A 16,686-nucleotide genomic window follows, 5' to 3' on the forward strand; every position below is an offset into this window, starting at 1 on the left:
TCTGCAGAATAAACTCTTTTGGAGACTGTCCAGCCTGAAATCCTATGTGGGTCTCTTATCAGTGCAAGGTAACGAACCACACTTGGAATCTTTTTCCAACACCCCGCAGCATGACAAACCACCCCTTTAGCACAAAGTGGTATCTGGGGGAATGGGGAATTAAATGGTCATGACTGACTGGCCTCAGTCAAAAGGATTTAGAAGAGTTGAGTATAGCTGTAGTATGTGAAGATGTGTGTGAAATGTGGAGTCCATGTATGGTTCTGTACAGTCAATGTAGATTAATGCTGTTCATTTTAAAGCAAATATGTATTTATTCCGTTTTTGCTTCTGAAGAATCTGCAAAAGCCAGCAGATCTACACAGATCAATTTGTGTTGCTAAAGTGCCATCACTAGACAGTTTGGGCAATCAATACGCTGTTTGAATCTTCTCTGTCAACAGGTGAGGGCGTGACTACATTAGAAAGCTTGTGGCTCTGCTGCACACTCTCCAGCGTAGCTGCTCTAAACCTAACTACTCCAGCCCCCAGGAGGCCGAAGAAAGTCTGCCCCCACACATATGGGTCTGAATCAGTGCCTAGTTTTTGGGGCGGGCATGCAACATACTACTAGCTTGCACAGCCTGCTAAAGAGACAAGGCGGGGGGAGGTAATGCCTTTTACTGGACCAACTTCTGTGGATGAGAAAGACCAGCTTTGGATCCACACAGAGCTCCTCGTCCACGCCCCCTATGCTGGAGGGGGAGACTTCCGCTCAGGCAGTGCCCATCGGCTGTGTCTTGTTTGAATGCAGAGCACCACACCAGCCCCTCCATCCTGGGCATTAGGCGGGCCCCCTTGTTTCCCAGCATCAGGATCCCCTGCTGCCTCTGTCCTGGGATTCCCCCTGTCTCCCAGCCCCTTGCACTGGGATCCCCCTGCCCCTGCCTCCCAGTGCCCTGGCGGTCCCCTCCGCCCGTGTGGCGGGATCCCTCCTCGCCCGGGATGCCCCCGCCACCCTGTCAAACTCCTACTGGCGAGGGCACGTGTGACGTGGCGAAGATAATGAGCCAATGGGAAGACAGCCGGAAAAAAAGAGGCAACCAATGATCTGCCACGTCGGTGCGCCCTAATGGGCCTGGGATTGGTCCGACCGAGACCGAGTCCGAACGCGGAGGTAGGGGCACGTAAAGGGGGACCGCCCGCGCGCGGACCCACGTGGGGGTGAGTCCCCTGGTCCGTGCCGTGCCCGCAGGAGTCCCGCGTGCTCCACCTCCACCATGTCGCTGCTGCCCCGCAGCGCGCGGGAGTTCGGCTCCGCCCTGTACTGGGAGCGCTTCTTCCAGCAGCGCGGCCCGCGCGCCTTCGAGTGGTACGGCGGCTACACGCAGCTGTGCACGGCGCTGCACAAGTACGTGCGGCCCCGCGACAAGGTTAGCGCGGGGCGGGGCTGGAGCGGGCGTTGGACACCACCGGCGACCGGAGTTGCGGGCGAGCGGGTGGGGGTACCGCTCAGATGGCACCGTCCTAACGAGTAGGTGTCGCCGGCGCTGCCTAGCCGAGAGGGTGCGTCCGGTGGGGGCCAGTCCTGGGCCCCGAGCCAGGCCGTGCACCTTGGATAACCCAGGGGAAAGTGACACGTGTTGGGTTACATAGGGTGGGTCTCTCCATTGGACACCGGGCTACAGGAGTCCGCCCTTCTCCTTGAGGCCCCACCCTGGCCCCGCCTCTTTTCCGTGGCCCTGCCCCTTCTCCCAGGCCCCATCCCTCAGTCGCTTCTCCCCCCATCCCTCCCCTATCCCTCCCTTCCATCTGGCTCTCCTCCATATGTTACTTGATTTGCCTAGTGCTCAGGTAAAGGCCCAGTCTCGGGTTGGGAGGTGGTGACCAGTAGATGCAACCAAGATCCCGACTACTTGTGGTCACCCGTGATCCCATGGCACTTCTCGGAAGAGCTGAGCTATGGCTCCCCTTGTCCTGGCTACCATCGAGCTCCAATAATCACGCCCTGTCTCCCTGACTTCCATGTGCTGCTCAGGTTACATCTGGCTGAATTCACTGGTTGCTGTGCACGAGTCTTCCACCCCAGTGCAGCTCTCATGCAGTGGTGGGGAAAGGATTCCTCTGTATGCGTGTGTGTGTCTAACATATACATGTCAAATACCTCCTCTGCTTGTGGCGAATCCCCCTGATTCCATTTATCACAAGATCCCAGAGTGATGTTTAGTGAGTGATCCGGGTAGATTTATCTCCCAGAGAACCCACTGGTTCCTGATATCCATGCATGGGGGTGTGTGTGTTTATAAAGCAGGTTGGGATAAATGGGTGTGTTACATATCCACAGGGAAATCATTATCTCTTCACTTTCTCAGGTTCTTGTAGTGGGTTGCGGCAACTCCGAACTGAGCGAGCAGATGTATGACGTAGGCTACCAGGACATCGTGAACGTGGACATCAGCGAGGTGGTGATAAACCAAATGAGGGAGCGGAATGCGCAGAAGAGGCCGAAGATGAGCTACCTGCTCATGGACATGCTGCAGATGGATTTCCAGGATGCCCAGTTCCAGGTGGTGTTGGACAAGGGCACCCTGGATGCTATCCTGGTTGATGAAGAGGAGGCTACCCTCGAAAGGGTGAACAGGATGTTTGCCGAGATTGGCCGGGTCCTACAGGTTGGAGGCCGCTACCTGTGTATCTCCTTGGCCCAGGCGCATGTGGTGAAGAAGGCGGTTGGGTACTTCTCCCAGGAAGGCTGGTTGGTGCGTGTTCACCAGGTCTCAGGCAACGAGGACGGAGCAGCGGAGTGTCAGTTTGTCCTGCCTGTTTTCGTCTACGTCATGACCAAGTTCAAGAAAATCCCTGGTTCAGTTCGGCAGATCTTCGAGATCTGCACTGAGGAGCAGGACAAGCCTGTGCGGGTGGAGAGTGCTGAGCGTCTGGTCGAGGCAGTAAAGGAGAGGCAGCTGTACGCTCTCCTGCGCAACCAGCTGAATAAACACCCCAGCATGGGCCACGTCTCCCTAGATCTGTGTGACGCAGACACCGGGAAACCTCGGTACACACTGCATGTGGTGGACAGCCCCTCAGTAAAACCCTGCCGGGACAATCACTTCGCTATCTTCATCAGTGAGTTCAGCTCCTCCTGGAGGATATTTCTCTAGCTAAGATGTTCAAAAAGGGGATGAAATCCTGATCCCATTGAAGTCCATGGAAAAACTCCCATTGACATCAGCGGGGTCAGCATTTCACTGCAAGCGTCTAACGTCAGGCTTTTAAGCCCTGGTTAAGTATAATAAACATAGGCTTGAGTTTCATGCGTGCTGAACGCCCAACAGCTCGCATTCATTTCCATGGCGCAGTTACTGGGCGCTCAGCACTAGCGGTGGTCGGAGATTTTCCAACTAAACTCAGTTTTGCTGGAAAACGCCAAGTTGGTGGAATGAAATATTTCACCAAACCTATTACAGACTGGGTGAAACTTTCATTAAAACACAGGCAGGTTTCCCTGCCGCTCCCTTCCTCCCCCGCAGTTCCAGGGGACAGGCTTGGAGGGGGGCATTAGAGGGAGCAGTGGGAAGGCTGAATGACTCTCCAGCAGCCAGGCTGAAAGGCTCTTGTTGATTTCACAAGTGAGGGCGGCCAGGAAGCCAGAAACATTTAGTTTTCAGTTCTCCCACCGTCCATGTCTACCGCCTTGGCTTCTGCTCTCCTGATTGTGTGACCCCTTTCTCCAGTACCGCAGGGCAGAGAGACGGAGTGGCTCTTTGGGACGGAGATGGGTCAGAAGCAGCTGGCTGCCAGCGCAGGCTTCAGGCGGCTAATAGCGGTGGCCTTGCACAGAGACCAGCACTATGAAGGGATGGAAGGCATCCAGGCCGAGCTGTCCGGAAAAGTGATGGAGCTGGCGCCGCCCGGCCTCCCATCCCATCAGCAGGTAAACGCTCTTCCCAGCCGCTACGTTCAGGCATCTCCTTTGGCAGAGCTGCAAAACCAGCCTGCATCCCGCATCTCCATAGCCACGCTCTTGCTCTTACTGTGGAGGCTTCTGCTGCTTTCTGTTGCCAAAGCATGGCACCTTCCGTCTCTCGGTGCAGTTGTGTTCTCCTCCCAGCAGGAAGTGGGCTCCATCTGCAAAATTTGATCTGGTTACAGTCAAGGGGGATTCAGCTCTGGGGCTTAATGCAGCCCAGTATCTAGCTGCTGCTTTATTCTCCTCCCTGCTCCAGCTCCAATCATCTTATTCCTGTAGCCTGAGGCTTTGGATGCCTACATTTGAGGGGCTCAATTTGAGATGCCCACCTTCTAAAAATCAGGCACTTTTGAGGTGTCTCAAGCAGGGTGGATTGATTTAAATCAAGGCGATTTAAATCATTGATTTAAATCATGATTTAAATCACCAAGAGAAAATAATTGATTTAAATCAAGTTTCCCACTGATACTACCTTCACATTTCTTAAATAATGGTGCAAATCTGATCACCAAAACATGTTAATTTACAACTCAGTACAACATCTAGGAGGGTATACTTTGTGTAATTTTTTTAGATCACTTGATTTTCATTAATTTAGGAAATAGTGCATAATTTTCATTACCTGTGTCAAGCTGCAGATGCAGCAGCAGTACATTAGGAATGGTAAGAACTAAATCATACACACAAACACAATAGAACTTATATTTTATTAAACCGAATCTTAAATGTTACATAAATGTTTCACGTTTGCAATTGCAGCAGTCTTCTGAGTTGCTGGCTGTCCTTAAACTTTTTGTTTTTTTAATTTTCAAATTTTATTAATTCTAGTAGACAAGTCATCACAACACTAAATGTACGCTGTCCTTAAAACTTCTAAAATTAGCTCTCATCTTCCCTACTCCCACTGTCAATTTTATTCATAGACTGGAACAGAAATGAGTTTCTGTTTTTTCAACTCCCAGTCGATTTCTTAGCTTTGAGTGAATAATACCAAACAATTAAAATATTCTCTGTGCTTGCAGAGGAAGCTACTGCTGTGAAAAGTTGGCTTAGCAGTTGAAGGAACTCAGTTTCAAGGCGCCTGACTAATGATTTCCACCAATTCAGGGGAGTGACTTTGTTCAAAACATCATCAGTAAACATGTACTGTTTAAATAGTTCTGTTCCAGCCTGAAATTTATTGTGAGTGGCATAACTGAGGAGTGATTTTGAGATGCCCATGCCATGGCAGCAGCATCATCTTCAGAAGTTAGGCATCTACCTTTATATCTGGGATCGAGAATGTTTGCAAGAAAATGAGGTGGATTTAGTGCTTGATCCATTTGCTTCTTTATTGCCTGTAGTTTTACTTTCTGGTGAGGTATTTCTTTCTTCATTGTCTCTTGTCAAAATTTGAAAGGCACTTCAGCATCAGCGATGCAGCAACAATTTCTCTGAAGTTTGTTGAAGGCTATGGATATGGTTTTATGAGACTAGGCCAGTTCTTAATAAATTGTTCAAAACAATCAACCACAGAATTCCACCGAACATCTTGAGGGAGAATTAGTTTGGATCCTCCTGCTCTCTTCAGTGAAGCTGAAGCAAAATGGTTGTTACGGAAGTATTTTGCGACTTCAACAACATTTTCTTTTGTTCTTGGAGAAGACGTACTTAAGTCTTTGGCTAAAAGATGCGTTAAATGGGCGCTGCAGCCATATGTTGTTGTTAAGAGTATCCTTCCATTTCTTCTTCTAAGTATCTTCTCATCTTTGCCATGTTTGCAGCATTGTCCATGACAATTAAACTGTGAACAAAAATTCATTACAGCTTTCACTGCCATTTCTTTTAAATATTGTGTTGTGTGGGCATTTCCCAATGTATCTATTGTTTCTGAAAGGTATGCAACCCCATTTTCTGTTGTCACACAGGTGCATATTACTGGATCATTGTGTACATTGCTCCACCTATCAGGGCTTAAACTGGCAAATTTCCCCTCAGTATTTCTTGCACACTGTTCAAGTTCCTTAGATTGTATCTAGCAACCTTCCACCAATGTCTGCTCTACCAGGTGGAGTGTAGTCTGGTCATAAGGACTCAACCATGTCAATGAAGTGTTTATTGTTAACAATGCGAAAAGGAGAATTTGTGGCATAAATGAACTGAGCAATCTTTTCATCTATGGAGTCTTGTTATTGGCTGGTCCTTACTACAAACCCATCCATGGTGGTGGTTTTACTGGAATCTTTTGCTTGCTACTGATACTTTGTTGTCTGAAATACCTTTAGTTGCAGCACTCCTGCTAAAAGTACCAATGGATGATTCTGAAGTTGCTGCAGATAGACAGTTACAGTCAAAGTCTCTTATGCTTAAATTGGATCCTGAAACAAAATTCAAAAATGATTTTGAATAGTCGTTCTTCTCACTCTTTTATTCAGTTAATCATTTACATTTTTTTCAGCAAGGATGCAGATCTGATTCCAAATTAGCAAAAAAGCTAAGACTGACTGCACTTAGAGTGCTCTTAATTTTGGAGCAAGTCCCATGGAACTCACTGGCACGTCTGTTTTTTGAGAAGACCAGTACAGGATGGGGTTCCCTTGGGAAAGCTGAGTCATGCTGAAGTAAAATAGGTAATAGACTTATGGCCTCACCATTATGGTCTGTGACAATGATGTTCCAAAATAAGGGTCATGTATTATGTAATATAAAATAAGAAAATGACACCCAGTGGCAACTGGCTATTCTAGATTTCTCTTACTGCTGCTTTTTGTACCGTATACTTGGGTGATAGATTCTAAACCTAGTTACCTAATTAAATAAGCCATAAGGATTAGCTAAGATAAACTTTTTTTTTTCTAATAACATTCAACATAGCAAACAGCTTGGGAATTTACTTGTTAAATCACACTTATACTAAAAGACATAGAGAGAGTCTTGAAGAATGATGCATTGAATTATTAAAGTTACTAACCACTTGATCCACATTGTTCTTCAGACATATCCACATCTTCATCCACATCATTTTCTCCCAATAAGCAGTTTTCATTATGTTTCATTCTTGCAACTAGGCCCTGCATCTCGTTCTTGCACTGCTTACACTTGACACGTTTTCCTTTTTTACTCAGGGAAGGAATTTCTTCAAATTGTTCCCAGATTTAAAAAAAAATTAAAAAAAAAAAATCTGATTTTTGTTTGTTTAAAAAAAAAATCATTGATATTTATCCACTGTGGTCTCAAGTTGGGCACCCAAAATCACTAGCCCTATTTGCAACTCGTGGCCTGAATCCTTTCTGCCTTCTGTCTCTTTCTGCACCTTTCCCCCCTCCTTGCTGAGGATTGAACCGTTCAGCATCTTATAAAACCTGTATTATTGACATGACTTGTTTCCTGCATTTCAGCTAATAACTCAGTGGTAATGGTGAAAACACTGGCCAAACTACTATGCCACACAAACCTGTCCTCTCCTTGCTCTCCCCTCACATCTCTCAACCTCCTACTGCAAATATCCTTCCAATTCCTAAGATGCATCTGGCTCTGCGTGGCTTCTTAAGAGGAGACATGGAATAGTTTATTGTGACTCAGTATTAGTAGGTCAAACAGGGATCTGTCCTGGGTCCAGTTATATTCAGTATCTTCATAAATAATTTGAATAATAGCATAGAGAGTACACTGATAATGTTTTTGGATGATACCAAGCTGGGAGGGTTTGCAAGTGCTTTGGAGGATAGGATTATAATTCAAAATGATCTTGACAAACTGGACAAATGGTCTGAAATAAATAGGATGGAATTCAACCAGGACAAATGCAAAGTAGTACACATAGGAAGGAATAATCAATTGCACACATACAAAATGGAAATGATAGCCTAAGAAGGAGTACTGCAGAAAAGGATCTGGGGGTTATAGTGGGTCACAAACTCCGTATGAGTCGATGTAATACTGTTGCAGAAAAAGTGAACATCATTCTAGGATGTAGTAGGAGTGTTGTAAGCAAGACATGAGAAGTACTGTAATTCTTTCTCTCTACTCAGAACTGATAAGGCCTCAGTTGGATATTGTGTCCAGTTCTGGGTACCACTCTTCAGGAATGATATGGACAAATTGGAGAAAGTCCAGAGGAAAGCAACAAAAACGATGCAAGGTCTAGAAAACATGACCTGCAAGGAAAGATTGAAAAACCTGGGTTTGTTTGGTTTGGAGAAGAGAAGACTGAAGGGGGACATAACAGTCTTCAGGCACGTACATGGTTGTTATAAAGAGGAGGGTAATAAATTGTTCTTATCCACTGAGGATAGGACAAAAAGTAATGGGCTTAAAATGCAATAAGAGAAATTTAGGTTAGACATTCGGAAAAATTTCTTATCAGGGCAGTTAAGGACTGGAACAAATTACCTATGGAGGTTGTGGAATCTCCATCCTTGGAGGTTTTTAAGAACAGGTTAAACAAACACTTGTCAGAGATGGTGTAGGTAATATTTAGTCCTGTCCCAATGTAGGGGACTGGACTAGATGACCTATCGAGGTCCTTTCCAGTTCAACATTTCTGTGATTCTGTGAAACTGTTCTGTCTACTGTCAAAGGCAAAAGTACAGGAGACCAGGTAAAACCGGATTCTCTAATCTCTCTGCCTTTCAGATTTCAGTAGATTCGGGAAATCCGATTCCAATCCCCAGGTCTGGACCTGCCCCTGCAGATCTGGTTCTGGGCCCGGTTCTGATGCAGCTGAAATCTTTCATGAGATTTCTAGCCAAGACCTTAGAATTCTCACAAGAACAGCTGATCTCCTAAGAATCTTTCCACATTGGACAAAAATCGAGAGAGCAATTTGGTTTGTTTATTTAGTTGTTTTGGCACCACTGAAATCAGAGCAGACCCTTGCTTTGGCCTGAAAGCCAAGTTCTGAATCCCATCAGCATCTGTGTCCAAATAGCAGCTGCTCGGACCATCATGCTGAGCAGGGGGCTTTTGAGCCGGAATGCACTGCTAGTGCTTTGGCCTAGACAGGGGTCACAGGTGGGAGAGGATCCGAAAGTTTGCATAACCCAGATTAAAGCAACAAACTGCCTTGTGTTGCTGGCAGCGTTGTTCTGGTGCCATGTTCTATTGCGGTCTCTGGGACGGCAGAGCTTCCTTTGGTTCTCTCGGTAAAGCTCTCTGGTTTCTTCTTTGTGAATTAGTTGCCCCTGTTTTTTTTTCCTTTCTCCCTCAGGTGCCATTTCTCTCTGTGGGTGGGGACATCGGGGTCCGTACCATTCAGCACCGGGACACCAGTGCCATGAGTGGGGAATATCTCATCGAGGACGTGAAGGGGGACGACATGCACTACTTCCGGCGGCTCATCTTCCTCAGCAACAGGAATGTGGTGCAGTCAGAAGCCAGGCTGCTGCCGAGTGCACCCCCCAAAGGTGTATAGGAATTTGGGAGAGACTCTCAGGGCGTGGGTAGCACAGTAAAGGGCTGGGAAGAGTTGCAGGAGATCAAGGAACTGTTGGATGGCTCCGGGCAGCAATATGCAGGTTGGAACACAATGTGAGCACATCATGAGAGTAAATGGAACAACCACATTGGGTGATGTCTAGCTCCTCCCAGGGGCCACTTTGGAGAAGAAAGACTGGGTGTATTGGTCGACCACAGGATGACTATCAGCCACCAGTGAGATGTGGCCATGAAAAGGGCTAATGCAATCCTAGAATGCATCAGACGAGGTATTTCTAGTAGAGACAGGGAAGTGTTAGTACTGTTGTACAAGGCACTGGTGAGACCTCATCTGGAATACTGTGTACAAGCCTGGCCTCTCATGTTTAAGAAAAATTAATTCAAACTGGAACAGGTGCAGAGAGAGGCTACTAGGATGATCAGAGGAATGGAAAACTTACCTTATGAGAGGAGATTTAAGGAGCTTGACTTGTTTTGCCGAACAAAATGATGGCTGAGGGGCGATAACTTACACAACTCCTCTCCCTTCTTGGTGTTTAAGGGCTAGTCTTGGCACAAGAACAACTATATATAAACTGGCCACCAACAAGTTTAGACTTGAAATTAGATGAAGGTTTCTAACCATCAGAGGAGTGAAGTTCTGGAACAGCCTTCCAAGGGGAGCAATGAGGGGAAAAAACCTAGCTGGCTTCAAGACTGAGCTTGATAAATGTATGGAGGGGATGATGTGATGAGGTTGCCTGCAATAGCATGTGACTCATCCGCATCTGCGACTAGCAAATACCACCAACGGCCAGAGAGGGACACTAGATGGGAGGGCTCTGAGTTACTACAGAGAATTCTTTCCCAGGTGTCTGGCTGAGGGGAGGGGGTCTTGTTTATATGATCAGGGTCTACCTGATTGGCATATTTGGGGTTGTGAAGGAATTTTCCTCTAGGTCAGACTAGCAATGACTCGGGGGGGAGGGGGGTGTTCACCTTCCTCTGCACTGTGGGGAATGGGTCACTTGCTGGTTTAAACTAGTAAAAGTGGATTCTTTGTAACTTGAATCTTTAAATCAAGATTTGAAGACCTCAGTAACTCAGCCAGCGGTTATGACCTATTACAGGAGGGTGGGTGAGTTTCTGTGGCCTGTGATGTGCAAGAGGTCAGACTAGATGATCACAATGGTCCCTTCTGGCCTTAAAATCTATGAATATGTTCTCCAGCTCCTCGTCCTCTCTGATCTTAAAGGACTCCAAGGATGGGGCTTCCACCACTTGCCTTTATTGTTTATTTACAGTGGTGCCCATGGTATGTTACGCGCTTTCCAAAGATCAGCAACGACGGGCCCTGCTCAGAGAAGCTGGTATGCTAAAGAGATTATTTCACAGTCCAATCCTGCACCTTTTGCTGAGAGGAAACATGTTCTGGTGTTCATGCTATGTTTTCCTTTTGTGAATTCCTTCCCAGTGCTCCTCACAGCATTCCCAGTTCATTCCTCCTCCTCCTTCAGCTGAGTGAAGGCTGGAGTTCTTCACTATGACCAGATGTAGAGTCCCAAGCTGAATGTTACTTAGCAGTGAGAATGTTTAGTGGAACTTGAGAGATGGATGGTCATCTCCATTCTGACTCTATCTTACAAGTGCCAGGAGCAGCATTTAATTCATTAAGGCACGGACAAAACTAAACCCCTAAGAAGGAGGGAGAGTCAGAGAGACTGAAAACTGATGTTACACCCTGACATGACAGTACAGAAGAGGACATGCCTCTAGGCAATCACAAGATCCCAGTTGAAATGACACGAGAGAATGAGACCATGACCCAAAACAGGGCACCCCATGTTTTCCTGTTGGCAGCCACCCATAAAGTCTTAGCTGCCTTGGTAAAAGTGCTCTGAAATACTTTTTTCCAGGCTGAATGGGACTTGTAAAGGGGAAGGGTGATGGAGTCCGTGCTGCAGGGAAGGAGGGGGCGTCTGGAGATGACGTGTACAGAGTATGCCAGCCCCTCTGCAAGTCTGCCTGTGTGTCTGGCTAATGTCTCTTGTGTTGTCGTTCAGGCCAGAAGAAGCGGAAGAAGGACAAGAGGAAACAGGCGTCTGGCTCCTCCGAGGCCCCCCTGATGTCAGCTGGCCAGGCCATTGACAAGAGCTATCTCTGCTGTGAACACCACAAGGCCATGGTCGCGGGACTGTCTCTGCTGAGAAACCCTGAACTCCTACCAGGTGCAAGGCCTGCGAGCAAAGAGAAATGTTCCCCCTGACCCTACTGTAGGAGAGGGCGAATCCCCAGGACCTGACCCAGGAGTCTTCCCTGCACTTGTACCTCATCTAGTCAGCTCAGGGTCAAGTGGAGCTAAGGGAGGGTCTCCATCGTGACTGAAAGGCAGGGCAGGCGCAGGGACTCCTCTCCAGCGCTATTGGTGCTAGTTTGTCCATGTCCTTTCCCCTCTGCCCATCCCAGAGACGGGGGGTGAATCTGTGGTGCCATCTGGGCACGGTGTGGAAAGTGCCGTAGCCTTCCCCAGCATGAAAGGGGCTACAGAAACAGCACGTGTTCCTTTGGTTACAGAGGAGGTGCAGAGGCTAGTAGTTAGAGCAGGAGACTCCTGGTTTCTGTTCCTGGCGCTGACATTGAATGTGTGGAACTGAATTCGTCTATGCCCTGGTTCCCTGTCTGTAAGGTGGGGAGGACGACAGTTGCCGACCTGCTCCTCTCCTCCCCACGCGTTCCCATTCTGCAGCTGACAGCCTTATAGCCGGCAGACAGCCACAGCCTCCGCGAAAGGCCGTTGCTGCTGTCTCAGGGCTCCAAGAGCTGTGCACAGGCAGCTGTTCCCCCAGCCAGTGAGGCCATGACAGCAACGGGGACGTCAAGGGCTGAGCTGGCAGCTGGCCAGGAGACCCCTGGCTGCCCCGAACCCATGCCGAAGTACGTCCCTGTTACACATGTATCTTCCTTAGTAGCTGAGTTGCCAGTGGCATGAATTTCCATGGACAGTCACCCACAGTCAGTCAGCTTTGTTCTTTCCCTGACTCAGAGGAGAAGGGGAATGGGGTGTGCATTTCTGGACCCCAGCATGCAGCTGGAGGGACAGATGTGGCCTGTGTTCAAATGAAACCTTGCCCTCCAAAAGCTGAATAGCTAAATCCACTCAAGAAGGTAGGGAGAGCAGGCAGGGAGCGGGTGCATCTGGGGCAGCAGAGAGCAAACTAAAGCCAACTGTAGGAAGGAAAGGGTTAAAGATGTGAGTGTTATATAGTGTGGACTAGGATGGATGATGAGGAAGCCGCTTCCACACCCTAGATCTATCCCAGCAGGGACCCAGTTGCCTAGTCAAGCCGGATGCAATGGCGGGTGGAGTCTGAGCACAGCGTTCTCCCACAGGGGATGGTATGGAGCGCTGAGGTTTGAGGTTGCAGTAGGGGTTAATTTCCCCACTTGTTTCCTGATTTCAGGAGCCCGGCTCTCAGTGCTGGTGATCGGGCTGGGCGGGGGCAGCCTGCCTCTCTTCATCCATGACTATTTCTGCCAGTCCCGCGTCGAGGCAGTGGAAATCGACCCGTCCATGCTGGAGGTGGCTACGCGGTGGTTCGGTTTTTCCCAAGGCGACAGGATGAAGGTTTATGTCTCGGATGGCCTGGACTACGTGGCTGAGCTGGCAGCAGCAGAGGGTAATCACGCTCGCCCGCTCCTGCACGGCGTGAGGGGACAGTATTGGAGCCACCCCTGTAGCTGCCAGCCAGGGTCACTGCAGAGCAGTGCTCAGCATTCCCTTTGCTTCTCGACCCTGGGCGCTGAGTGCAACAACCCCAGGCTGATCTTCCAAGCTGCTTGCACTTGATTAGCCTTGTACCCCCCAGGGATGGGATGAGGGGCCAGGGAGATGCACTGTTCTGGAGATTCCCCATAGGCAGTTCCCAGCGGCGTGGTGATAAGGGAGATCCTATGATGCGTTACCTCAGTGGACAACTGCTCTGACTCGTACCCATCCCTTGTTAATTGTCCTACCCCCACCCAAGAGAGTGTCTTCTGGTGATAGGTCCTCTTTCATTCTGAGCCACACCCTCTCCTCAGCCCCTGCCCTGTCCCCCCCCACACCTGCCCATCACTGCTTTACCCATCAGCCATTCAATTTGTATGCAACATACGTGTGCGCTGAGGTGCCGTTAGTATGGCATGGAAGAAAATCGGTTCTCTTACGCCTGCAAGCGTCAGCATCATGAGCTATGATCTTTTCAGCTCTCTTAAGCTGAGCAGTCATCCTTTGCTGCTGTGTGGATGGGAGACTTCCAAAGAGAACCCATGGGCTGAGAAAAAGTGATGGTATTGCGTCCGTGGTTGCATTCTTTCCCCAGTTCCTACAGATTTAATGCCACAGCCTGCTGCTGGTGGTCACTGTGCTGCAGGAGGACTCATCTTCCTGGCAAGATGTAAAATGGCATTGGGATCATTTCAAGCTCTCCCAGCACAGTCAGAAAGTGGCCAAATTCTTGCCTGGATGACTGAATTCTGGCTGCCTGTAGTTCCGATGTGATGCAGTGTTCTTTGCATCCTCTGTCAATTGTTGAACGGCTGCCACGCCCCACTCAGAGGTGGCTGTGTTTCTGTGGAAGGGGAGAAGACTCATTCGTAAAGCCTTTGAGAGCTCCTCTTGGCTGGAAGATGCTGTGCAAACGGCAGAGGAACCTTCTTAACCTTCCACCTTTTATCTCCGCCACTTCCCCAGTGATGATGGCTGTGAGCAGCGCTCGGCTCATCCGATGCAATGGCTGCCTCCTGCCTTGCTGTTTAGGAATGCTAACTGGGCTCTGTCTTTCTTCTGCAGCACCAGCCCGGTATGACGCTGTCATGTTTGATGTAGACAGCAAGGATCCCACACTGGGAATGAGCTGCCCACCTGCAGCCTTTGTGGAAAAGTCCTTCCTGCAGAAGGTTAGAACCATCCTGGCACCGGAAGGTATGGAATGGCTCTCCGACAGCCTTGCACGTGTGCAGGTGCTGCACTCTGGCGCCTGCCCCCCCAAAGCACAGTCTGCAAGTGTCAGCGTCCTCTTTGAGTCTCTTAGTGCTGAAGAGAACAAGCGTTGACCTTGGGGTGAAGACTGGGCAGCAGGTGGCAGGATGCCTGGGTTCTGTGCTTGGTTTTGCCGCTCTGTGGCGGAGCAACAGCTATGCCTTGGGCCCCGCCCTGTAAAACCGAAGTAATGATGCCCTTCTGACGGAAGGCTCCATGGCTTAGTGTTGGGGATGCAGATGGAGCTGCTCAATGATAGTCCAGGGTGGCGTGGGACAGATCGCAGTGCCTTTCCTCGGGATGAACAGTACCTTGCTCCATGCATAGGTCAGCTGATTCCAGCGGGTCTGCTCACGGAGGAAACGGCTCCCTAATGCAATGAGGGATGGTAGGTTGGCCGTGTGCACACTCAGTGATTCACTGTCACTAACCTCTCTGTTAGACCCCGGAGTCTGCTGCTAACTAGCTGCAGGCCCAAGGGCTGCCCTGTCGGGGCCTCTCTGTTTGAGCTGTGTGCCAGTACTCTCCCCTGATTGACTTTTCATGGTGGTGCTCGCAGACTACCCAGATGAGGGCTGCGGCGCCTCCTTGCTGTTAATTCAGGAGCTGCGCCTAACGGGCATAAATGGAGCAGACTGAAGCCTGTGCCTGGCTGTGCTGCTGGGAGACCGTGGAACCCGGCATGCCTGGATGCTCTGATCTGGCTGCAGTACAGCCTGCTGGGATCTGTAGTCTCTGAGCAGCATCTCTGTTGGTGTGGAGGGTGGGGGAGTAGGATGGGGCAGGTTGCCGTTCCAGTTCCTAACATTGTTTGTGCTTTCTGGTCTTTCCCCCTTGCTCCAGGTGTCTTTGTGCTCAATCTGGTGTGCCGAGACTCCCTGCTCAAAGACTCGGTCCTGGCCGCCCTCAAGGAGGTCTTCCCTCTGCTCTACGCCCGGAGGATTGAGGGGGAAGTCAATGAGATCCTGTTCTGCCAGCCACACCCTGAGGGGAAGCTGTCTGCCCCGGAGCTCCTGGAGACAGCCAGGGCTCTGGAGAGGACACTGAGGAGGCCCGGCCAAGCGTGGGACAGCTCCTACGTCCTGTCGGACATGCTGAAGGCAGTGAAGATCGTGTGAGGGGACACTCAGCCTCGCCTGGGTTACCCACCTGTGCGCTCAGTTTGGCGAGACGCGCTGAAGGCAGTTCTGCCGTCTTGACTGTGAGGCTGCGGGTGAAGAGCAGCGCCTCACACCCACTCCTCCCCGGTGCTTGGGCAGGAATGGTGTGTCTCTAACAGCCTGTTAGAGGGGAGTCTGGATCCTTGGAGGCAAAGCCTCCCTCTGGGATAAAAGGGAGGCTGCCAGCCAGGAGTGAAAGGACCGGGGCTCTCCCTGCCCTCTCTGGAAGGGTCTCCTAGGCAGCAGTGAAGGCTGTGAGAAGTTCTGTTCCTTCTCTGAGCAGCTTGTGGGCCAGCTGCCCAGGGGAGCAGAGCCTGGCCTAGCTCTTCTTCGGCTCCTCACGGCTGTGGAAGGGCCAGCGCTGGATGGTTTGCCGCAGTGCCTTCCTCTGCTGTCTGCTTTTAAAATAAACATCCCAGTGACCCTGGGCTTTCTGCCTAAGCATAGGCTGTGAAAATGTGCCGCTCCTCTCTTTGGGACCTGGCCTCTGCCATCTGGAGGGATTTTTCCTTCTTGAGGAAAGAAACCGGCTGCCTGAAAGCTGCCTTCGTTGCACAGCCAGCTGCTCCACTCTACTCCACTCCACTCCACCTGCTCACAGGTCCCAGCAGCTCTCAGCAGAGACTCCTCTCAGTCACTTCTGGCATGGGACAGACTAGGAATGGGAACGTGGCAGTGAAAGGCTCTGCAGCCCATGACCAACTCCTGAGCCAGGTGCTCCCCTCTCCAAAGAACTCTGCAAAACTTTTCCTCCATACTTTGCTGCCTTTACAAACCAGAGCTAGTGAGGGGCATTGGATTATCTCCAACTGGGGCTCTGCCCTCCCATTTAGCAACATGGGAAAGGCAGGGGATATGTCTTGGCTGGAGACAGAGTGGGTTATTATTGAGCTGTAAAGGGATCAGCTAAGGGACAGGACTTCCCAAGTGTCTTTTTCTGAACACAGGTGGAAGTCTCCACCCCTCCAAAAACGAACATCAGTTTTCTAGCAAGCAGCCCAGCTGGGCCCTTCCTGCCTTGGAGAGCATGACCAGGTTGGGAGAAGATTGCTGATACTAAAGGGCTCCTTTGTCTAGCAGACGAAGGCATAATGAGATCCAATGGCTGGAAGCTAAAGCTAGGCAAATCCAGACTAGACATAAGGTGCCAGGTTTTCACAGTG

The 16,686-nt window shown here is 49.7% G+C and overlaps 1 protein-coding gene across 2 annotated transcripts; it reads left to right on the plus strand.

Moving 5' to 3' along the window:
* Positions 1-1,207: 1,207 nt before the first annotated feature.
* On the plus strand, positions 1,208-15,964 carry METTL13 (methyltransferase 13, eEF1A N-terminus and K55). Of its 2 annotated transcripts, none has more exons than XM_067532473.1 (8): positions 1,208-1,412; positions 2,352-3,105; positions 3,714-3,913; positions 9,138-9,333; positions 11,407-11,571; positions 12,805-13,020; positions 14,175-14,306; positions 15,207-15,964. In XM_067532473.1, the coding sequence occupies exons 1-8, from the start codon at positions 1,260-1,262 to the stop codon at positions 15,479-15,481; spliced, it is 2,091 nt and encodes a 696-aa protein (XP_067388574.1). In that variant the 5' UTR covers positions 1,208-1,259; the 3' UTR covers positions 15,482-15,964. The 2 variants fall into 2 exon arrangements, with proteins under 2 accessions (XP_067388574.1, XP_067388575.1); XM_067532474.1 differs by having other exon boundaries at positions 1,276-1,390.
* The last annotated feature ends 722 nt before the right edge of the window (positions 15,965-16,686 follow it).

Source organism: Emydura macquarii, unplaced genomic scaffold, assembly GCF_026122565.2.
Source record: "Emydura macquarii macquarii isolate MOO-44397 ecotype Brisbane River unplaced genomic scaffold, CSIRO-AGI_Emac_v2 contig_3287, whole genome shotgun sequence".
Classification (NCBI taxonomy): domain Eukaryota; kingdom Metazoa; phylum Chordata; order Testudines; family Chelidae; genus Emydura; species Emydura macquarii.

Coding starts and splice junctions, on each gene's coding strand:
- METTL13 (XM_067532473.1), top strand. CDS start 1,260: ATGTCGCTGCTGCCCCGCAGCGCGCGGGAGTTCGGCTCCGCCCTGTAC. Junction 3,106..3,713: donor TCACTTCGCTATCTTCATCA/GTGAGTTCAGCT, acceptor CCCTTTCTCCAG/TACCGCAGGGCAGAGAGACG. Junction 9,334..11,406: donor GCCGAGTGCACCCCCCAAAG/GTGTATAGGAAT, acceptor GTTGTCGTTCAG/GCCAGAAGAAGCGGAAGAAG.